At 40.4% G+C, this 18,009-nt stretch overlaps 1 protein-coding gene across 1 annotated transcript in view; it reads right to left on the bottom strand.

The window, feature by feature from the left end:
* Positions 1-343: 343 nt before the first annotated feature.
* The window catches only part of FHDC1 (FH2 domain containing 1), a gene marked incomplete at both ends in the record, with an annotated part of 30,909 nt that continues 13,243 nt past the window's right edge, over positions 344-18,009 (bottom strand). The window contains 8 exons of the mRNA XM_082051171.1: positions 344-2,386; positions 5,396-5,560; positions 7,485-7,602; positions 9,889-9,959; positions 10,841-10,948; positions 11,052-11,122; positions 14,452-14,552; positions 14,638-14,723. Of these exons, the coding sequence (XP_081907297.1) occupies positions 344-2,386; positions 5,396-5,560; positions 7,485-7,602; positions 9,889-9,959; positions 10,841-10,948; positions 11,052-11,122; positions 14,452-14,552; positions 14,638-14,723 (2,763 nt within the window). The remainder of the gene's footprint in view (positions 2,387-5,395; positions 5,561-7,484; positions 7,603-9,888; positions 9,960-10,840; positions 10,949-11,051; positions 11,123-14,451; positions 14,553-14,637; positions 14,724-18,009) is intronic.

Below are 18,009 nucleotides of genomic sequence, written 5' to 3'. Positions count from 1 at the left end.
AACACAAACACTGGCCTTTATCCATGTTTTCTGTCACAAGGCATTTCATTTTGTAGTGTAACTTCTTAAAAATTTTTGGCTTTTGGTGATATTCTGTATCACAAATACGCAAAGATTTGCTGTTACGCTCATATTCCATCACAGTAGCTTCAAATACATTCAAATTCATAAAAAAGGATTTAGACCAGAATACAACTACTTGCCCTTTTCCAACAGCATGCTGTACTTTAACGAGCACATGATGTTGCTTATCAGCAATGTAACTGTTCTAAGGAGTTTCATGACAGAGACATCCAGTGCTTGAACAAGTGTTCACATTCAAAGATTCAAAAAAAACTCTCCTTTATTTCAGTAACGGCTTCAGTATTTTACCAATTGCAGTCCGGTTTGCATCTTTCAGTTTAAGAGAGGCCTTTTCTGCCGTTCCCTGCTCCTTTGGTGCAGGCTCTACTTTAGTGCTGACAGCCTCTCCCTGCAGGATGCTTCTTCCAACCACTCTGGCACTATTTGCTCTCTTTAAGGTACCCACACAGTTCTCCTTTGGACTCGGATCATCAGAGGTTGCCGCTGGCTTCGCTTTAGGCAGCCTCTGGGACACAGACCTCGTGATGGTTGGAGGTTTGGAGGAGCTGGACAGATCCACTTTTGCGCGCTTTGAAGAAGAAGCCACTGTATTCCTTGCAAAGCTTGGGACAACAGATGGTGTTTTGGGGACACTGACTGTGGCAACCTTGGTCTCATCTGTAGGGGTCTGGGGTTTTGCACTGGAGCGACAGGTCTTAATTTCATCTGTCTTTGATTTGACATTACTCCTAATGGGTTTAGAGATCGGCTTCTTGAGAGAGACTCTGTCCCTCTCAAAATGTGCACTGCTCGAAGTGACAGTGCCCCTCTGTAACCTTGGCTCTTCTACTGACACGCTGTGCCTGTACGGACTTCTTGGCAGCGTGTCTGTTGTGCCTCGGACAGAGCTGCGACGGGACAGCCGACTTTCCACTGCACTAGTTTCACGAAGAGCTGGCTTGGCTTCCGGCTTTTTCATGCTGCTCGGTGCTCTGTTTGACCGAGAAATAGGCACCACTTTCCTCATACTTTCATTCTCAGAGGCATTCAAAGTTCTTACGGGTCTGGAAGGAGCTGTGTGGTTAGGGCGAGTGCCACTGGATTTTGAGGAGCTTGGAGATCTATCTTTTACAGAGTTTCTCTTTGGTCCTGTTTGGTCTTTATTTTTTATGGTCTTTTCTTTAGGAAGGCTCTGCTTGCTATTGGCATCATCCTTATCATTTGCCGAAGTGTGAAGAGACAGATCCTTGCCAGACGCAGAATTCAGGTTTGAGAAGAATGTTCTAGCCCTGTATTGCGGATCATTCCCAGAAGAGCGTGCTTTGCCAGCCTCACTTCTTATTTCATTGCCTGTTGATTTAAAATCATTTCCCTCTTCAGAGTCCAATGTCAAAGAACAATCAGTCGTTGTATCTGACACGTAGAACATCGGCCCATCTTCCCTACTTCCTGAAACACTTGTATCCACAGACATGGGGCTGCTGCTGGGCTCTGAAGCTTCACTCCTGCAGCCCACCACCTTGGCTTTATGGTCATGGGCATCTCTGGAAGTTCTGCAAGCTGGAGGCAGGTCGTCATCGGCAGTGCTAAGGGAATGAAAGCTTAGATCATCTAGAGTCTCCACGTCTGTTCCACCAGCATCCTCTAAATATATTACAGGTGTATCCTCTGTAGGCTTTGGTCCTTGAATATCAAACTTACGTAACCCTTTAACAAGTTCATGCTCTTCAATTGCAAGGGCCAGAGCGTTTATATCTGTGGACTCCTCGCAGGACACACTGGAAGCGTGCATTTTGTAGTCAGTGCTTCTCTGTGAGTAACGGGCACCAGGACCAGTTGAGCCACCAAAGCGACTGGGCTGAGCTGGAGGCACCTGCAGTAGGCCACCACTTTTCACTTTGGTTTCAGCCTGTTGGTGCAAGTGCAAGGTATTTAAGTTGAGATCTCTCGTTTCTTTGGATTCAGTCCAGGCTACGTTGGGTCTTGCTTGTCTGGTGTTTGTGCGGGGAAGGCTGTTAAACTTGTTTGGATCCTCATCTTTTGAGATTTCCAGGAAACTCTGCAACTCCCTGTCTGCAGTAATCCCCAGGGAAAGTCGAGAACGTCTAGAATTGGGGTTTCTGTACAAAGGGCTTTGAGGTCTCTGCTGCAAGAAGGGAAGAAATTCTTCAAGTCCTTTTTTGGCCAACATCTCCACATCATTTTCACTGCTGCTCCGCCCAAAGCTCCCAAGCTCTCCAGCTGCCCAGGATCGACGCTTCTCCTCCAGCTCCTTTTGCCTTTGCAGACTATGAAGTTCCTGGATCTCTCGCTCCTTGTTTTCCTGACGAGGAAAAGCATAAATACATGTCTCAGAGGACAGTGGCCTATGCATGAGAACAAGTCACACTCATTTAACTTTCCCCTTATTTTTTCCCATCGAAGTCAGCTCCTACTCCTATCACCTACCCCCAACCCCCAATACATATATGCACACACACACAAAATCACCATGGCAACCAGAGCCTGAAACCATTAACTGTATGGAGAGCAGTTCCATGCATAATTAATGCTGGTGATGCATCATCTGGTCAGCATAAGAAAAAAAAAAAAAGCACAAGTCCTTGTGAGACCAAGAACATGACCTATCAAACCCAACTAGATGTCAAGTCCAGCCAAAGAGCTCCTGCTGTAAGATGGAGATCTTCAAGTCCACACTACATTTAAAGTTGGCAGTTTTATCAGGTGAGGAAACCTCCACCTAATCATTGCATACGTACTTTAAGACAAACTCATCTGATGAGCTTACAGCCAATGTGTTCCTTCCATTCTCCCTTATCGCAATTGCAATTGTGCCTCAGCAAGTGCAGTTTCTACAGGGTGCTACAACTCAAACATTACTGATTGGAAATTTATGAAAAGATGTTCCTTAATTGCATATGAAATATATATGAAATTGTATATGAAAGCAAGCAGAAAAGTTTACACAATGCCTCATGATCAATACTTAGACATCAACTGACCCCACTCAAGGACCTCATTCCAGTTTTGGATCTTGTTTGTATTCACTGTTGGCTTCAAAAACCGGCAACTATTGCACAGAAGTTGCCCAGGGCAGGCTGGAGATTTTGGCAGCTAGGCTGAGGGGTTTGAGCTCAGGAAACCAAAGAAATAGTTTATATTTGAAAGGTAACACAGTAATACCTTTTTACTAAAATAATTAGCAGTGGATTACTATGAATATCAACATTTTAACTGTCATCCCTAGGCTTCAGATTCAATCTAGCTGAACCTTTGGTTGAACTTTCCAGGTTGTTTTCTGAATTGGAGAACATGGTTTTCTAGAGCCAGTACAGCTGTAGCAAAAGAAAGAAGGGGGAGGCTAGTCTTGACAGAGGATTCAAAAATTACATGATTTTCCTTCATGTTGTTAAATCTGTTCTGAGCAATGACACACTGTTTAAATAAGCACACCTATATTTGTTTGAAGCACTATCTAGTTTGATCTTCCCGTGGTTGTGACAACGGAAGAGCTGCACAACTAGAAAAGCTTTCAGTAAACAAAAGCCTAATGCTGAAGCTCTTTTTGATGAATGGGTTAATCTGCACCTCTTAAATTGGATTTGAGACTACACCAGGCTCTGAAAGATAAGATGCATTAGAGACCTAAGAAACTCAAACAGTTAAGAAAGGCAAAAAAAAAATAAATAAGTATTTCAGGAGAAATGCCTGTGGCAGAAAGCTTGCCTTCACAGGTATGGAGTTACAGAATGAAATCTTGCCTAGTGCTAAAGCTCAGCTTTAAATATCCCATTGTAAAGAGAAATGGTTAAAAATAGTTGTAGATATTATTATCATATTCCATATTGGACATAGAACATTTTAACCTTACCCAAAACATGTTTCAGAAGATTTTATTCAAATGAGTAATCTATTCTAAGCACATGCAGACATGTTACAAGAATTGCAAAAAATGTGCACGTGGCCATTATGGTACGAACCATCATTTTAGACTGCAGGCTAAACATTTGTTTGTTAATGAAGGTTAACGCTCACAAAATACTTAGTAAACAAATCTCCTCAATATTTACAAACAAGAGACTAATTTTTAATTTTTAGAGTGTAGCTACTTATCACAGAGAGGAAGGAAGATCCCCATTGGACCTCGAAGTAGCTATCCAACAGCCATTTGTAATGTGTGACTATAAATTAAATCCCCAATCCCAAATAATTGAACACATATGCATGAAGTTACCTCTCACTAAAATGCCTGCACTAGTTACCACCATTTCATTCTATCTGTTTGTATAATGTTCGAAACCATGCACAAATACATGCTATCTGTGGTGGTAAAGGGTAGATAAACTAATGGCACACCAGGCATGCTAGCTGAACATCCTGTCAGCTTGCTATAAATCAAGATTGTTCTCTTTTCTGAACTAAAGCTCTTATACAAAGTGCTGTCAAATGCAGATTACATAAGGCAGCAAAATAAAGAAATGTGTGGATTCACCTAATTAATGCTATTTATAAAGGCCTAAAAAAAAATATTTGTAATGATAGGCAGACTTTGCTGAACCAAAACTGGAACAAACACCGACACTGCTCCTTCATCTTATTATACTTCTTGAATTATTTGGGACCAATTCAGGGTGTTTAACAAATGAATCGTCACACAGGAAATGAGGTATCTTTGTACTGTAGGCTTATTTAATTTCTTGAGCTTTCGCCCACGAAAAGCATTTAAAAGACCAAATGCTGGGGTGATGGACTAGATGACCTTTGAAGGTCCCTTCCAACCCAAAGCATTCATGATTCTATAAGTAGAAGACACAGTCCTTGCTTTACTTGGCAAAGTGTCTAGTCATGCAAAGGAGGGCAGTGGAGAGTCTGAGCCAGTGCTGATTCAGGCTGGTACATCCATGTAATGCAGTGCAACATCTCAAGGCCTTTCCAGTGATCCAGCCTTACCAGTCCAGGGCCTGAACAGTGAGGACTTGTCAGAAAGTCTGCACCACCTGTTTCACTGCTCAGCTTAGCAACCACCGACCTCCTCACTGACAGAGAAGGAGGGAGCCCACCCACGGGCAGGCCAAGAGGCTGCCCTGACGTGTCACCTCACTGCCCTAGTCAGCCCGCAGCTGAAGATACAGAGCAGCAGGACTGCACACAGGGCTGGGCAGAATGAACATTTCCCCTGTGGCTTTTGCCTAGAAGAGGGTGGTTTGTTGGAGCTATTTGAGCAAATATATCAAATACCACATGATATAAAACATCCCTTAAGCAGAAAAAACAACTGAATTTATGTGAGCCAATATTTCAAATGCATGAGAATCTCATTCAGTGCTCTTACCTTAACAGCCTTGTCAAATCTTATGCAGAAGTCCCTAAATATCTGGAAACATTCATCCAACTTCATGGTTTCTCTGTCTTCACAGAAAAAGTCAATGAGAGCGTTTCCCTCCTTTTGTAATTCTCGTTTCTGGTGTTCAAGCTCCTTTAGATGTCTTACAGCAAACTGCAGTAAAACATATATATGGCATGTACCAGGCAGAAAAAATAAGGTCACAACAGGTCATGTATATATTAGGAACCTATGAAATTCATGTTCCAAACCAGGAGTTGTTACAGAGCCTGGGACAGTGACTGACCATGTTGGAGCCCCCTGAAAGCTCCACATGCCTTATTTTCCCATTCTCCCTGTCACTTTCAGCTAAGCATAAATGGATTAATTCCTCCACCCTACTTTCCCACCCCCCCAAAAAATATGTGGATATATTCATGGATATATATCACAGAATCGACTTCTTCATAAGTTGACCCTAGACCACAATAAAAAAAAAAAGTTTTTCATGCCAGAACAGTAAGGAACTGCTGCATCCCCAGCCATTCACTCCCATCTTTGCATAATCCTCGATCTGACACCATAGATCGCTCAAAGTAATCTGGGGAAAAAAGTTAATTTTCAGACAAACCTGTTCTCTAACACTGTCTAACTCACGAACACCTAAATACTTTTGATACTTCAGCACTGGGGTGGGAATAGGCAGCTGGAGGCACTGGTGAACATTTAAGCCAAACCTGCTGCCACAAAATTACTTGGCAAATTATGCCAGTAGGGTAGAAACAAATCTTACTTGTTAGTCTTTAAAAAAAAAAAAAAAAAGGCACCTAATAAAAAGCTGGATTGAAGATAAACTGGACAATTGATAAAGGCATACATAGAAAATTAGTTCCTCCCACATATTTCAGTAATTTTTTCATGAAGATAAGGAAAGCTGATTTTTAAATCAGTTTGGTTATCACCTGTAATTTAGAAACAAAAACCGGAACTGTTTACGTAAGGTATGCATTTGTAAAATGAATTTTTTCCCAACATTTCTTTTGGAATGTGTCCTAAACAAGGTTGTAGTGTTACATAAAACCAGCTATTAAATTAAAAAAAAAAACAAACCACATGTTAGAACATAACATTAAAGAGTCTGGGTGCAATGGATAAAAGCCAATAATAAGGAGTGAACAAGGACAGGTATTTTAATCTTAACCCACCCTTTCTTCATCAACTTCTCATCTCATGAAAAACTGCAGGGACTATTAACTACATTTGCAAGTTGAAAATCAGGGCGGGTTAAGTTCCAGATCAACATCTGCTTTCTTACTTTTAATAATTATCTATAGCATGAAACAGAAAAAACATTTCATTGAAGTATAATATATATTTCTCCAGGCATCACTACATACTCAGAAAATACCAAGAACTCTGCTTCAAAGTTAAGTGCTATGCACATTCATGTCTATAAGGTCACCGCAGTACTAAAAAAGAAAAGGAAAATCCCCCCAGAAGTAATGGTGTGGCTCAGAATAATACACTCTGCGCTAGGGTAAACTAGTAGATAAAACAGTCCCTTAGCCTTCCAGTTTCCAATAATATCTCTTCAGTCACCCAGCAATCAGGATTCATATGCATAGCACAGCCTCAGCTAAAACTGACACGCTCCTGTATAACATAACATGCAGATACTATATTTTGGGCAACTCTGAAGTACAAAACCAGAGACCAATCCAAATTGTCTTATAGGGGGTGTTTTAAAAATATGGACCCAATTTCAAATCACTGTAGCTTGGAAACTGGGTCCATCTTTTTGAAACATCCTGTATTTTAACTCCTGATGTTCATCAGTCATTTCACAGGTATTAAACATGCCTGCCTAACAAGCCTCAGGCAATGTACACTCAATATTCCTCCCTGTAAAAACACAGTCCTTCCAACTCTCTTAATTGACAAACAGTGTGTAGTAGGAACAGCTTTGTACAACTGATAGGGTAGACATTAAAACAACACTTCTGCTTATTAACATGTCCACGCAGATTACACTGAGCTGAGGAATGCTCCTACTATGTTCAAGGCAGCAGTAAGGCATTAACAAAGATATCCTACAAACCTGGAGAAAGCTTTCCATCTGGTGAAAGAGTTTTGGGTCCCGCCGAACACTGTCTTTAACAGATCTTGCCTTGAAAGACAGCGACTGGAGCTCTGCTTCTACACTATCAATGGATAACCTAAAAACAGCATACACAGAAAATGTTTATCGAGGGGGAAGGAGCTGGCCACAGGTTAGGCACAATATGCTTCAAAATGTTTAACAATAGGTGCAACCTGGCTATCAAACAAGACCTGCCTGTTCAGGAAATCTTTTCAGAGTAGACAACAAAAGTCAGGATAGAGATAAGCACACTTCTTCTTATATGCAACCTGAAAAGATTCCCATAAGGTGTGGTTTCACGATTGGCTCCAGCCAGCCCCACCCAACCTGATCACCAGAAAGGGTAATGCTGCCCTGCTTCTGACCAGGTGCTCCTTTTCTTTCCCTGGTGCCTGTGCTAGCACTCATTTTCTAGATGGCTGGACATATCTCTGTACTGAAAATTAATCTAGGAAAAGGAAAATACAGTTTTGTTCCAGACAGATCATTTGCTTGGTACAGCTGATTACATGACTGTTCTGAGTGCAGTGGCTGGGACAAAAAGGGGGTCACAAGGGATTGTCAGCCAGGACCACCTGTTTTGGAAGTAGCATTTGGCATCATTAAATTGCACGTTACATTCTTCTAAGCAGTCACAGCAATGCACCCTACACAGTCTCAAGCCAGCACTTACACAATATTTCATCCACCTAACGCATACCAGCAGCAGAGCTGCTCCTGCAGAAAGGTAACTCAGAAATTGAAGACCACATCTGATGTAATTTAAGCTTTATCCTGGAAGTCACATGTTCCATACAATGGGAGCTCCCACCCAAATCTCTTAGTCACTTTGAGGGTAAATGCTTCTAAATCTCCAGCATTCCTTCACGAGAGAACGGAGCTCTGCCTAGGAATCAAAGCACTACAGTTTCCAAAATGATAAAAATTAACAACTGAACACATGCTCCTCACTAAGGTCATTTCACCAACAGCATGACTTTAAAACAGTAAAGCTGAAGAATTTGTGGCAGACTGACTGAAGTGCACATGGGAGTGGCTGGTGACAGCATGAGTAAGTTTGCCAGTGCGCACACAAATGAATATTATGTGTACTGGTTTTTTTCTGCTTACTTCACCTGCAAAGGTTAGTTCCCTGTTCTGGCAGATGCAAATAAGAAAAGCAGTGGGAGACACAGGCCATATTTTTCTGCCTGTGAAGAAGGAAGAGGATGGCCTACAAGTAAAGAATGCATGACAATAAAAAATAAAGAACATAATGGTAGTGGTTTTAACAGGCTCTAATTGGAAGGGATTTATGAGCAACTTGTACGTGACAGTTGTCTCTAATAAAGATCTTCCTCATGCCCAATGGTGAAACATGTATTTCATTTTGTTTCATTTTCACATACAGAGTGCATTCCCTGAATGTGATTAACAAATGTGATTAAAGAACAAAATGGTTAGAAAAAAATATCACCAGATTTGGGATTCTGCCTGTTCCCTTGCTGTTTGCCAGGGGGCTTGGATGCCGAGGGAAATTACATTCCTCAGCAGGCCACATGGCAGACTGCCAAAAAGGTGTGTGGGTTGGATGGCAGAGAGCCACACAGGTGGTCCCTCAAACATTTTCTGATTAACTCCATGGCCACTCCTTTCCTCAGAAGACTTCAGAGTCCTTTGCAGACGTTACTTAACCCTGCATCAGATCTAAGAGATTTCATCCATTTTACAGCTCGAAAAAAGAATGTAAATATGTTGCCCAAATCTCAAGAGTAAGGAACTAGCAAAACTGGGAATAGAACTCCAGCATTGCTGGCTTCTAGTTTGGGGTTTTAGATCACACTGTCTCACAAAAGCAAGTACAGTTATCAAGGTACGAATCAGATTCAGTTATGCAGCTAGAGACTTTAATATGAAAACAATACAGAGCCCCAAACGCATCAGATTTTCCATCCAAGACAGAAATGTAGAAGCAAATGAAATATCAAAAAGCAACTAACAGAAGCCAGAGCCAGTACTGGTACTAGATTTTGAAAAGTATTGTAGCCTGCTCAGAGACAGATGAAAATTGGTTTAAGGAAAAACAGCAACATGCTTTTAGTTCAGTCCCTTACAAGTAACACACATACATTTGTATTTGACAGAGACTAAACTGACAAAACCTATGGAGATCATCTCATAAAATACCTCACACCTGAAGGCACATTGCAGGCATACTTCTGCTAGCAAATAGAAATGAAGCCCTCAAAGCTATAGTAAACATTTATAAATATCTCAGGTTTTGTGCCAAGACTTCTCTGAATGAATAAGCTTCATTGTTTCACAAATAAGAAAATTCCAAGTCACAGTCTAACTGTAAGTTCTTGGTTTTCTTTTGACTTACCTGGCAGCATCATGAACATTCCTAATTTTTTCAGAGAAGTTGAGAAGAGCAGCATCTTTCTTTTGGGCTTCCTGAAACAAACAGAACAAAACCAAAACACACACAATCCATTAACATTCCACCACCAGGCCAAAGTCCATAAGTCCAGCAGTTCTAAAGGCTCTGGGAAGGCACTTAAAGGTTTCTCTCCTGCACTGTTTTTCTTCTTGTTCAATCCTAACACAACTGAGTGGAGGACACCCCTTAACAAAAGGCAGGGATCAGAACTGGAAGCTTTAAACAACAGCTTCCATTTTGCAGTGTACAATAATAGCTGCTTCTGCCAGGGAACACAAGCCACATGTATTAATAGGGGATGTCAGGGAAAGAACAATTTACTGATGCCCATTGTTTGAGCAGATACGATGTTTCCTGCGCAAACATCAATTAATACCCTATTGTTGGCTGACTGGAAATCTGTTAAGCCAGTTTGTACACAGATAACCAAAGTCACATATAGAAGCATTTAAATTCTCTCCCTTCTAAAATCAGAAAGTTTTAAAGAAAAGAAAAATAACTTGAGAAAAGTCTGTAGTTGCTTTAAAAATACATTTCAGTCACTAAGGGAGACAAAAAAAAAAACCCCACCTCTACCAAAAACATTACTCAAAAGATTAAACAGGAAGACTGAAAGAATATTTATCAAAATAAGCCACTTCCACAGTGTAAGAATTCAGGAAAGTAAAAGAACAGCTACAATGGGGAAATTAGACAAAGGCAAGCTTTTACATGGATAGGATGACCAGACATAGGTAAACTGGTGAATTTTGTGGCAGGGGAACAAAGGTGAAGATCAGGATCAAAGCTGCAAGAAAGCTGCTTTTTCTGAGGCACATGGCCCTTTATATTATCTATCATCTACGGCTCTACACTTGTAGCAGTTGCTTATACCAGCAAAACAGTTTTTCTATACCAGAGCAACAAAATGCAGCAGACTCATCCCAGGTTTGTTCGCTTTTGTGTCCGCCAGCTTGAGCAGTGACGACAGTTTAAATCCAACAGCATTGCCGGCATAACCTCCCTAAAAAAGAAACGAGCAAACAGCTGAGGCATGACATCAATGAACTGCAAAACTAACAAGGAAGTTTGGTCAATCACCCACTTCCATTTTGGACGTCACTTACCGCATTCATAATATTCCCAGCCTGAAGGACCAAGTGCAATATGGAATGCAGCTCCTCACAGGTCATTAATTCTATAAGGAACAAGAAAATTGCAGTCTGACAATTGTTTGTTTAGAAATACATACAGTTACCAAGCTCCTCTTCACCTCAAGCTTTTATAGGTGAATTTTGTCATTTTAACACAAAACAACAACAAACTGAAAAAGTGGTAGGGGAAAAAAAAAGTACTGTATAATTCAAATTCACAAACACGGTTGACAAACCTCAAGTATATGTTCACAGTAAGTGTGGTGTTTCCAAAGCAACCCACAGCAGCTAACAAAACATTTGGGGTCTAATCTTGCAATGTGCAAAGTGTTTCATGCAAGTGGTTAGGTTATCCTCACCACCTATTAATTCCAGTATGAGGCAAGTGTTCTGCACCCTGCAGAATCTATTTGCCATCTGCCAGGACCGGACTTTTGAACAATTATTCTTTTTTTGGGAGACTTAGCCATCAGGCCTGAAAAGATAACAGCAATAAATTTTCCTTGCTCATCCCACTCCCACTATGAATCATCATTTTATTTCTGTATGATCACCCACTCAGAGCAGCATTTATTTTACTTCAGTCACACCAAAGATGATTTAGCACAAAGTTACATTCAGTGTGATGCAAAGAGCCAAATAGAAAAGCTTTAAGAGGCAGCTTTATTCCATCACAGAAGCCTGTTTGGTACATATTTCCATTTTTTGCAAAATGCACACTAGTTCTCTGTCTGAATTCATAAACCTTTTCACCCAGCCACATATGAACACAAAATATATGTACTTAAAAGTCACCAGAGGGACTGCTTTATAAATAAAATACAGAAATTCAGAACAGTAAAGAGTTAATAAATTAGTATTATGTAAGTGGCACAGCAAAACAAATAACTCAAAATTTGCAAGTGCCCATATGGCAAGAAAAATAACGTGAGCTGATTTTAATGTAAGGTACTGTATTTTACACTGATGAACATAACACAAGGTGAAATTCTTTTGACTGCAGTGTAAATACTTTAAAAAATATTTTATCATAGAATAGAATCATAGAATCATTTTAGATGGAAGAGACCTTTAAGATCATCAAGTCCAACCATAACCTAACTTAACTCTAGCACTAAACCATGTACCTAAGAACCTCACCATTGCATCTTCTAAACACTTCCAGCGATGGTGACTCCACCACTTCCCTGGGCAGCCTGTTCCAATGCCTGATAACCCTTTCCGTGAAGAATTTTTTCCTAATATCCAATCTAAACATCTCCTGCCACAACTTGAGTCCATTTCCTCTTGCCCTATCACTTGCTACTTGGGAGAAGAGACCAACACCCTCCATGCTACACCCTCCTTTCAGGTAGCTGTAGACAGCGATAATGTTCCCCCTCAGCCTCCTTTTCTCCAGGCTGAACAGCCCCAGTTCCCTCAGCCGCTCCTCATCAGACTTGTGCTCCAATCCCCTCACCAGCTTCGTTGCCCTTCTCTGAACTCTCTCCAGCACCTCAGTGTCTTTCCTGCAGTGAGGGGCCCAAAACTGAACACAGGATTCGAGGTGTGGCCTCACCAGTGCCGAGTGCAGGGGGATGATCACATTTCTAGTCCCACTGGCCACACTATTCTTGATGCATGCCAGGATGCTCTTGGCCTTTTTGGCCACCTGGGCACACTGCTGGAAGTGTTTGCTTCGAAGTTCAGATTCTGTAATTTACCCTGCATTTAACTGCTCAACACAATCCACCAATCTATCATTTTGGAAGCAGACAGCCCTTGTATCTCTGGATTTCAGTATTAGCAGCCCAAAAACATAGAACTAATTAAATAACCTTTGATCTAACAAGCTATAGGTGAGGAAGCAAGAAGGAAGAAAGAGGAGAGAATACAAAGGAGGATACCACATTTCATAAGGCCAAGAGAAGAAGGCAGCTTCTAAAGATTTTGCATAGCAAGAGCCTGCTCAGCGTCACTAAGAGAGACATCCATTTGCAGGCTAGATGAGAATCCACTGGACTATTTAGACCATCCTAACCCTTAGTGATTATTGGCGTTAGAATTTAAGTAAATATTCTGTCAGCTTAATTACAAGGAAAGAAACATAGGAGATGGGAATAGAAAAGGAGACCTAATTCCTAAACAACTCTGGGCTATCAACAAACCCTGAAGTGAAAAGACCAAATGGAGAAGAGCACATGACACAAGTGGACTGAAAACAGGAAGGCTCAGTCAGTCTGATTTGCATGACTGGCCTGATGCAGGAGCTGGAGACCAAAGTGTCTCCTCTGGAGGGAATGAATTCATCAGTTCTCAGATGTCCTGAGTGAAGGACATGAACGACAACAGGACGTGGCTGCTTTGATACATAACATATTCGCTCACATACGTCTGTTGCTCAAAACACAAAGAATAATGACTTGAAAGAGATCCCAATGGAAGGCCAAACTCAAACAGCAGCCTAAGCTAAGGCACATTTTTGAGTCAAGAAGGATGAGTTTAATCCCCACTGGTGGGAAGAACTCACCAGGCTTTTCTCCCTTTCCTTTCACTAAGAACGGCTATTCTAAGTGCTGGTGCTCACAGCTGGATATTTTCACTACTGTGCCTTTTTATACCACTAGAAGCAGTCTAAACAGTACTCCAGTAGTGCATCAAAAAAATTGCCAGCATGAAATAGGAATTTCATATTGAGGAACAGGACAAAAAGGCACTCAAGGCGTTTGAGAAGGTCAGCATTAACGTTTAACTGAAACCAGGAAATTAACTGTTTTCCTGCACAGTAGAAGACACCAGATTACCTTACGAATAACCAGCTGCAGAATTTCAAAACTTGTGAAATGCAGAGAACAAGAGAAATGTACAGAAACATAGAGAACAAAAACAGGAAGAAAAAAAAAAAGAAATAGCAATAGTATTAAGTCTCTACAATAAAGATTTTAGGCCATCAATACTACCGCCTCTAAAAGCAATGGCATACAGAGAAATCTGGAAACTATACAGTGACTTTCTCCATGGTTCTCTGAAAATGAGCAGAGAGGTTTAACAACCGCATTCAATCAGGGAGACAGTGATGCATGAATGAGTAAACTGTACTCGCAAGACAATTTAACCAAATTTGGCCATGGATGCCTTTGCTTCTGTCAGTTTTGGACACGCTGCTTGTAGGCTTTGGTCATAAACTCATTGCCAGTGTGTCCAAAGCGTCCAGATTTTTTATTTTGGAAGCAAAGATTCGCCAGGCACACCCTGATGGCATTTGTCAGAGGGGAGTTAGCTTCCTTTTAATAGCTAAGGTACCTGAAATTCAAGCTCTAGTCTTCATAATGCAGACTAATTAACATGCTAACAAAACCAAGAGTATTATGCATGTCCCAACATGCTTAATTACCTTTTGTTGCCCGTCTTATAATTTTCATGTCATTCTGTAGAGAAGCACAGGAGGGTGAGAACTCCCTCTCTAACACCATGGCTTCAATCCTAAGAGCATAGCTGCAGCACACAAACAAACAGGTTTAGATCCGACAGTCAAAAGAGAATATTTATCATAAACAGAATAAACCTACTATCTCCTTACTTTGGCACCTGGATTAGTAAATACATGAAGGAATCAGCTTGAGACAGTTTTGATACATCTCCATCAAAGGCTTTTAATTTCTTTACCTAGAAAAGAGAAAAAAACACTAGCAAAGAATTTTATCAAAGATCAAGATTAACTTGACTTTGGAAGGAAACACCTTGAAAAGAAGTGAATTTAACAGAAGGCATTAGAGTCCACTTGGTGACTGAATGGCTACACTGTCCAAGCTCCTGTCATTTCCACACACCCCAATCACAAAAAAATTAAACTATCACTCCTCTCCCAAACACCTAGCTACACAATCCAGTGGAAAAAAATATGATGCCATCATTCTGATTGGTGATTCTGATTTCTGATCAATGACTTCTAATGTCCGATTCATTGTTCTGATTTTTGATCAATGATTGTTCTCACCACTGTTTTCTTTCCAGCCAGTCAACTTACTGTTCTCTAGGTGTTCGGCCAGGAAATAGCTGCTTATGTGATGGTCTGAAAAATGATCCTTGACTCTTCAACAACGGTGATATATTCTTAGGCATAGCTTAAAGTTCCAGCGTAGGACTGCCTAGATCTCTTTCACACAATGCAGCTAAGGTTTTAAGTTATGGGGGGATTGGTTTGGTTTTGGTTTTTGTTTTGTTTTTTTCCTCTAAAACTCTCTTAAGGGGTAAACTTCATGCTCTTGAGTTTTTACTTTTTTTAATCCACACGAAACATTTTAAACATAAATGCAGTCTTGCATTTTAAAATATCTGCTGTCAGTACTCTGAGAACATCATTTACATGCAAAAGAAATATCACTGCATTAATTATGTCGATCTTCCCAGCTCCACCAAAATCTGTATATTTGCATGATCTGGAAGCCACTGATCTGCCCACATACTTACTATTTGTTTATATAGAAGAACTGGAAAATACATGCACATTTGTTTAAGTGTAACTGGAATTCCTTTCACATCTTCCAACACACCAACTGTGTCCAAAAGCAGAGCTCACCCTCAATATCCCTACTTCTTCATTCAACCAACAAGTTCACACCCAGTTATCAGTTGTATGTTTCCACTGACTTACAAACCAGCCCATCATCTTTCCTTTATATAACATTACACTTAAAGCCCATTCACAACCACATTTACACGAGATGGTCTTCACTTTTAGAAAGCATATTAAACTATCCTGGAGAGAGGAACACTACATGCAGGGCATCAATAGCTATCAGGTTGCCATGATTTCCCAAGATATCCACACCACGCTACAAATTAATCACTTAAGCTATTTTGCTGCTTTCACAGCAAAAAAATAACTCATTTGTAATGGAAGATAACATATGCTATGCTAAATCAGGGATTTAAAATAAGTTCTGGACTAGCAGAAGAAAAGGATTATTTTAACAGCTTTGTTCTGCTTTATTCCCATTTTTTTTTTCCACATTATAAAAAAATTAGAATTGCTGAGAGCACAGGAAGAGAAAATAAAAATTACAAATTAAACACAGAATAGAAAAAACCCTCGATTATCAAATTAAAAAGCAAACAAAACAAAACAAAAAAAAACCCACACCACACACACACACACAAATATCCACTTATGACTGAGAAAGAGAATTCTAATCAAAGAGCAATTTTTATTCACGATATCTAACTTCATTTCCTAATCCACTGCCCCCTTTAATTCAGGACACTCGGACAAAAGCTCCTTCTAAAGATAAACAGCATACCCTTTTTTTTTGAGGCCTGAGAAAACTCCTAATTTACAGAGTCACTCAAGAAGTCTGCCAACAAAAAACAGGAAAGACCAGACTTGACATTCCTGGTATTTCTAAGATGTTAAACGAGCAAGAAACACAACCAAAATAAACACTTTTTCCTCCATCATAAAGTGGGGAGTGTGAGATACCTACTCAGTTAGTCTGTGCAGTTGTCCTTTAATCTAGGTTCCAAAAAATACTGGCTGCAACTTGAACAACAAAAATTGCAAATTTTCCAGCCTCACTTCAGAATATTGCAAATATCAAAGTTTGCCTGAAAAGGCTACAGGCGTTCAGATTTGAGGTTCAGGGAGGGGGAGAAAAAAAGCAACCTACCAAAAAACCCTGCCGAAGTCACCAAAATCAAGGTCATATAAACCACAGGCACATATAGGAAGATGCAATCTTAAGATCTAAATGCACAAAATGTGAACAATGATGTCCTGAGATACAGGAATATTAACTTATTCATGCTATCTGTACTATATTTAAATATACTTTTGACAGTAACTAGCGATCAATGTTATTTATCTGGAATGTTAATCTTACAGAAAATGGATGAAATCCTCTTTCTTCTACCTTATAATATTAGGAAAAATGCCTGGAATGGTACAAAGGAGTACTGAATCCTAGAATTCATCCAGATGAAGAACCTTCCTGCATGTGCATAGCAGAGGGCATTGACGAGGCTGCCTTCTGATGGGTGGGATGGGGTGTGAATGCCATAGCACAAAAAGCTTTGGGCAGTAGTCAAGCCAAAAGGCATCTGTAATCAATCTTAACACAGAGATCTGTTCACATCCTGGTGACACTTCTTCCAGCCCGCATCAGCCAGCTTAACTTCCACTATCTCTGCCACGTATGACCAAAAGTACCTTTTCAAGAAGCAGGAAAGCAGCTCATCAGACAAGCCCAAACCCCAGGCAAGGTGGAAGATAGTGACCCATTGCACAAACAGAAACACCAAAGAGTTATAAGGTCCTTTTCATCCTGAGTTTTCAACACAGGAGACTAAATCGGCTGTTAATTTGGCCTTAAACCAGTCAACAGTCTGGGGAATGGCTAAGGTAAAGTTAAGACAACAATTTATTTTCTGGTCTGTCATTATTACGAATTTCATAATTGAAAAACACCAGTTATCTCAACATAAACCAGAATAAAAAAAGGTTATTTGACTTAATTGACACTACCTATGAACCAAAAGAACAGCTTCTCAACAGCAGAGCTAAGAATTACTGGAACACATTTTGGATTGCTGCCCCTACACGTTCCAAGGGAGGCTACTCAAAAGCCCGTGGGATTGGCCTCTACTTTCTGCAGCTGTGTTGTCCAAGTCTTCCCAAGGAGAATGGAGATTCTTTGATAGCTCCTAGAAGTGAGGGTCAGATTCAAATGCCAAATGCAGCTAGGAACTGCAAAGAAACTATGGGGACTGACAACTACTAATCATGTTAACAGATACAGTAGAGAGGTTTATAATTAGTGTGAGAACACAAAGCAGCTAAAAAATGTGGTTTATTTTAAAATCACAATGAATAACTCTATCAGAGTCCCATCTTCACAACAAAATCTTTTCTGCAACAGTATGCAGTCACGTACCAAGATATGGCAGTGTATTGTAT

Source organism: Streptopelia decaocto (assembly GCF_964273445.1).
Source record: "Streptopelia decaocto genome assembly, chromosome: 4".
Taxonomy (NCBI): domain Eukaryota; kingdom Metazoa; phylum Chordata; class Aves; order Columbiformes; family Columbidae; genus Streptopelia; species Streptopelia decaocto.
Note: the sequence above shows the minus strand (reverse complement) of the source record. Positions and strands in the feature narration are given on the sequence as shown.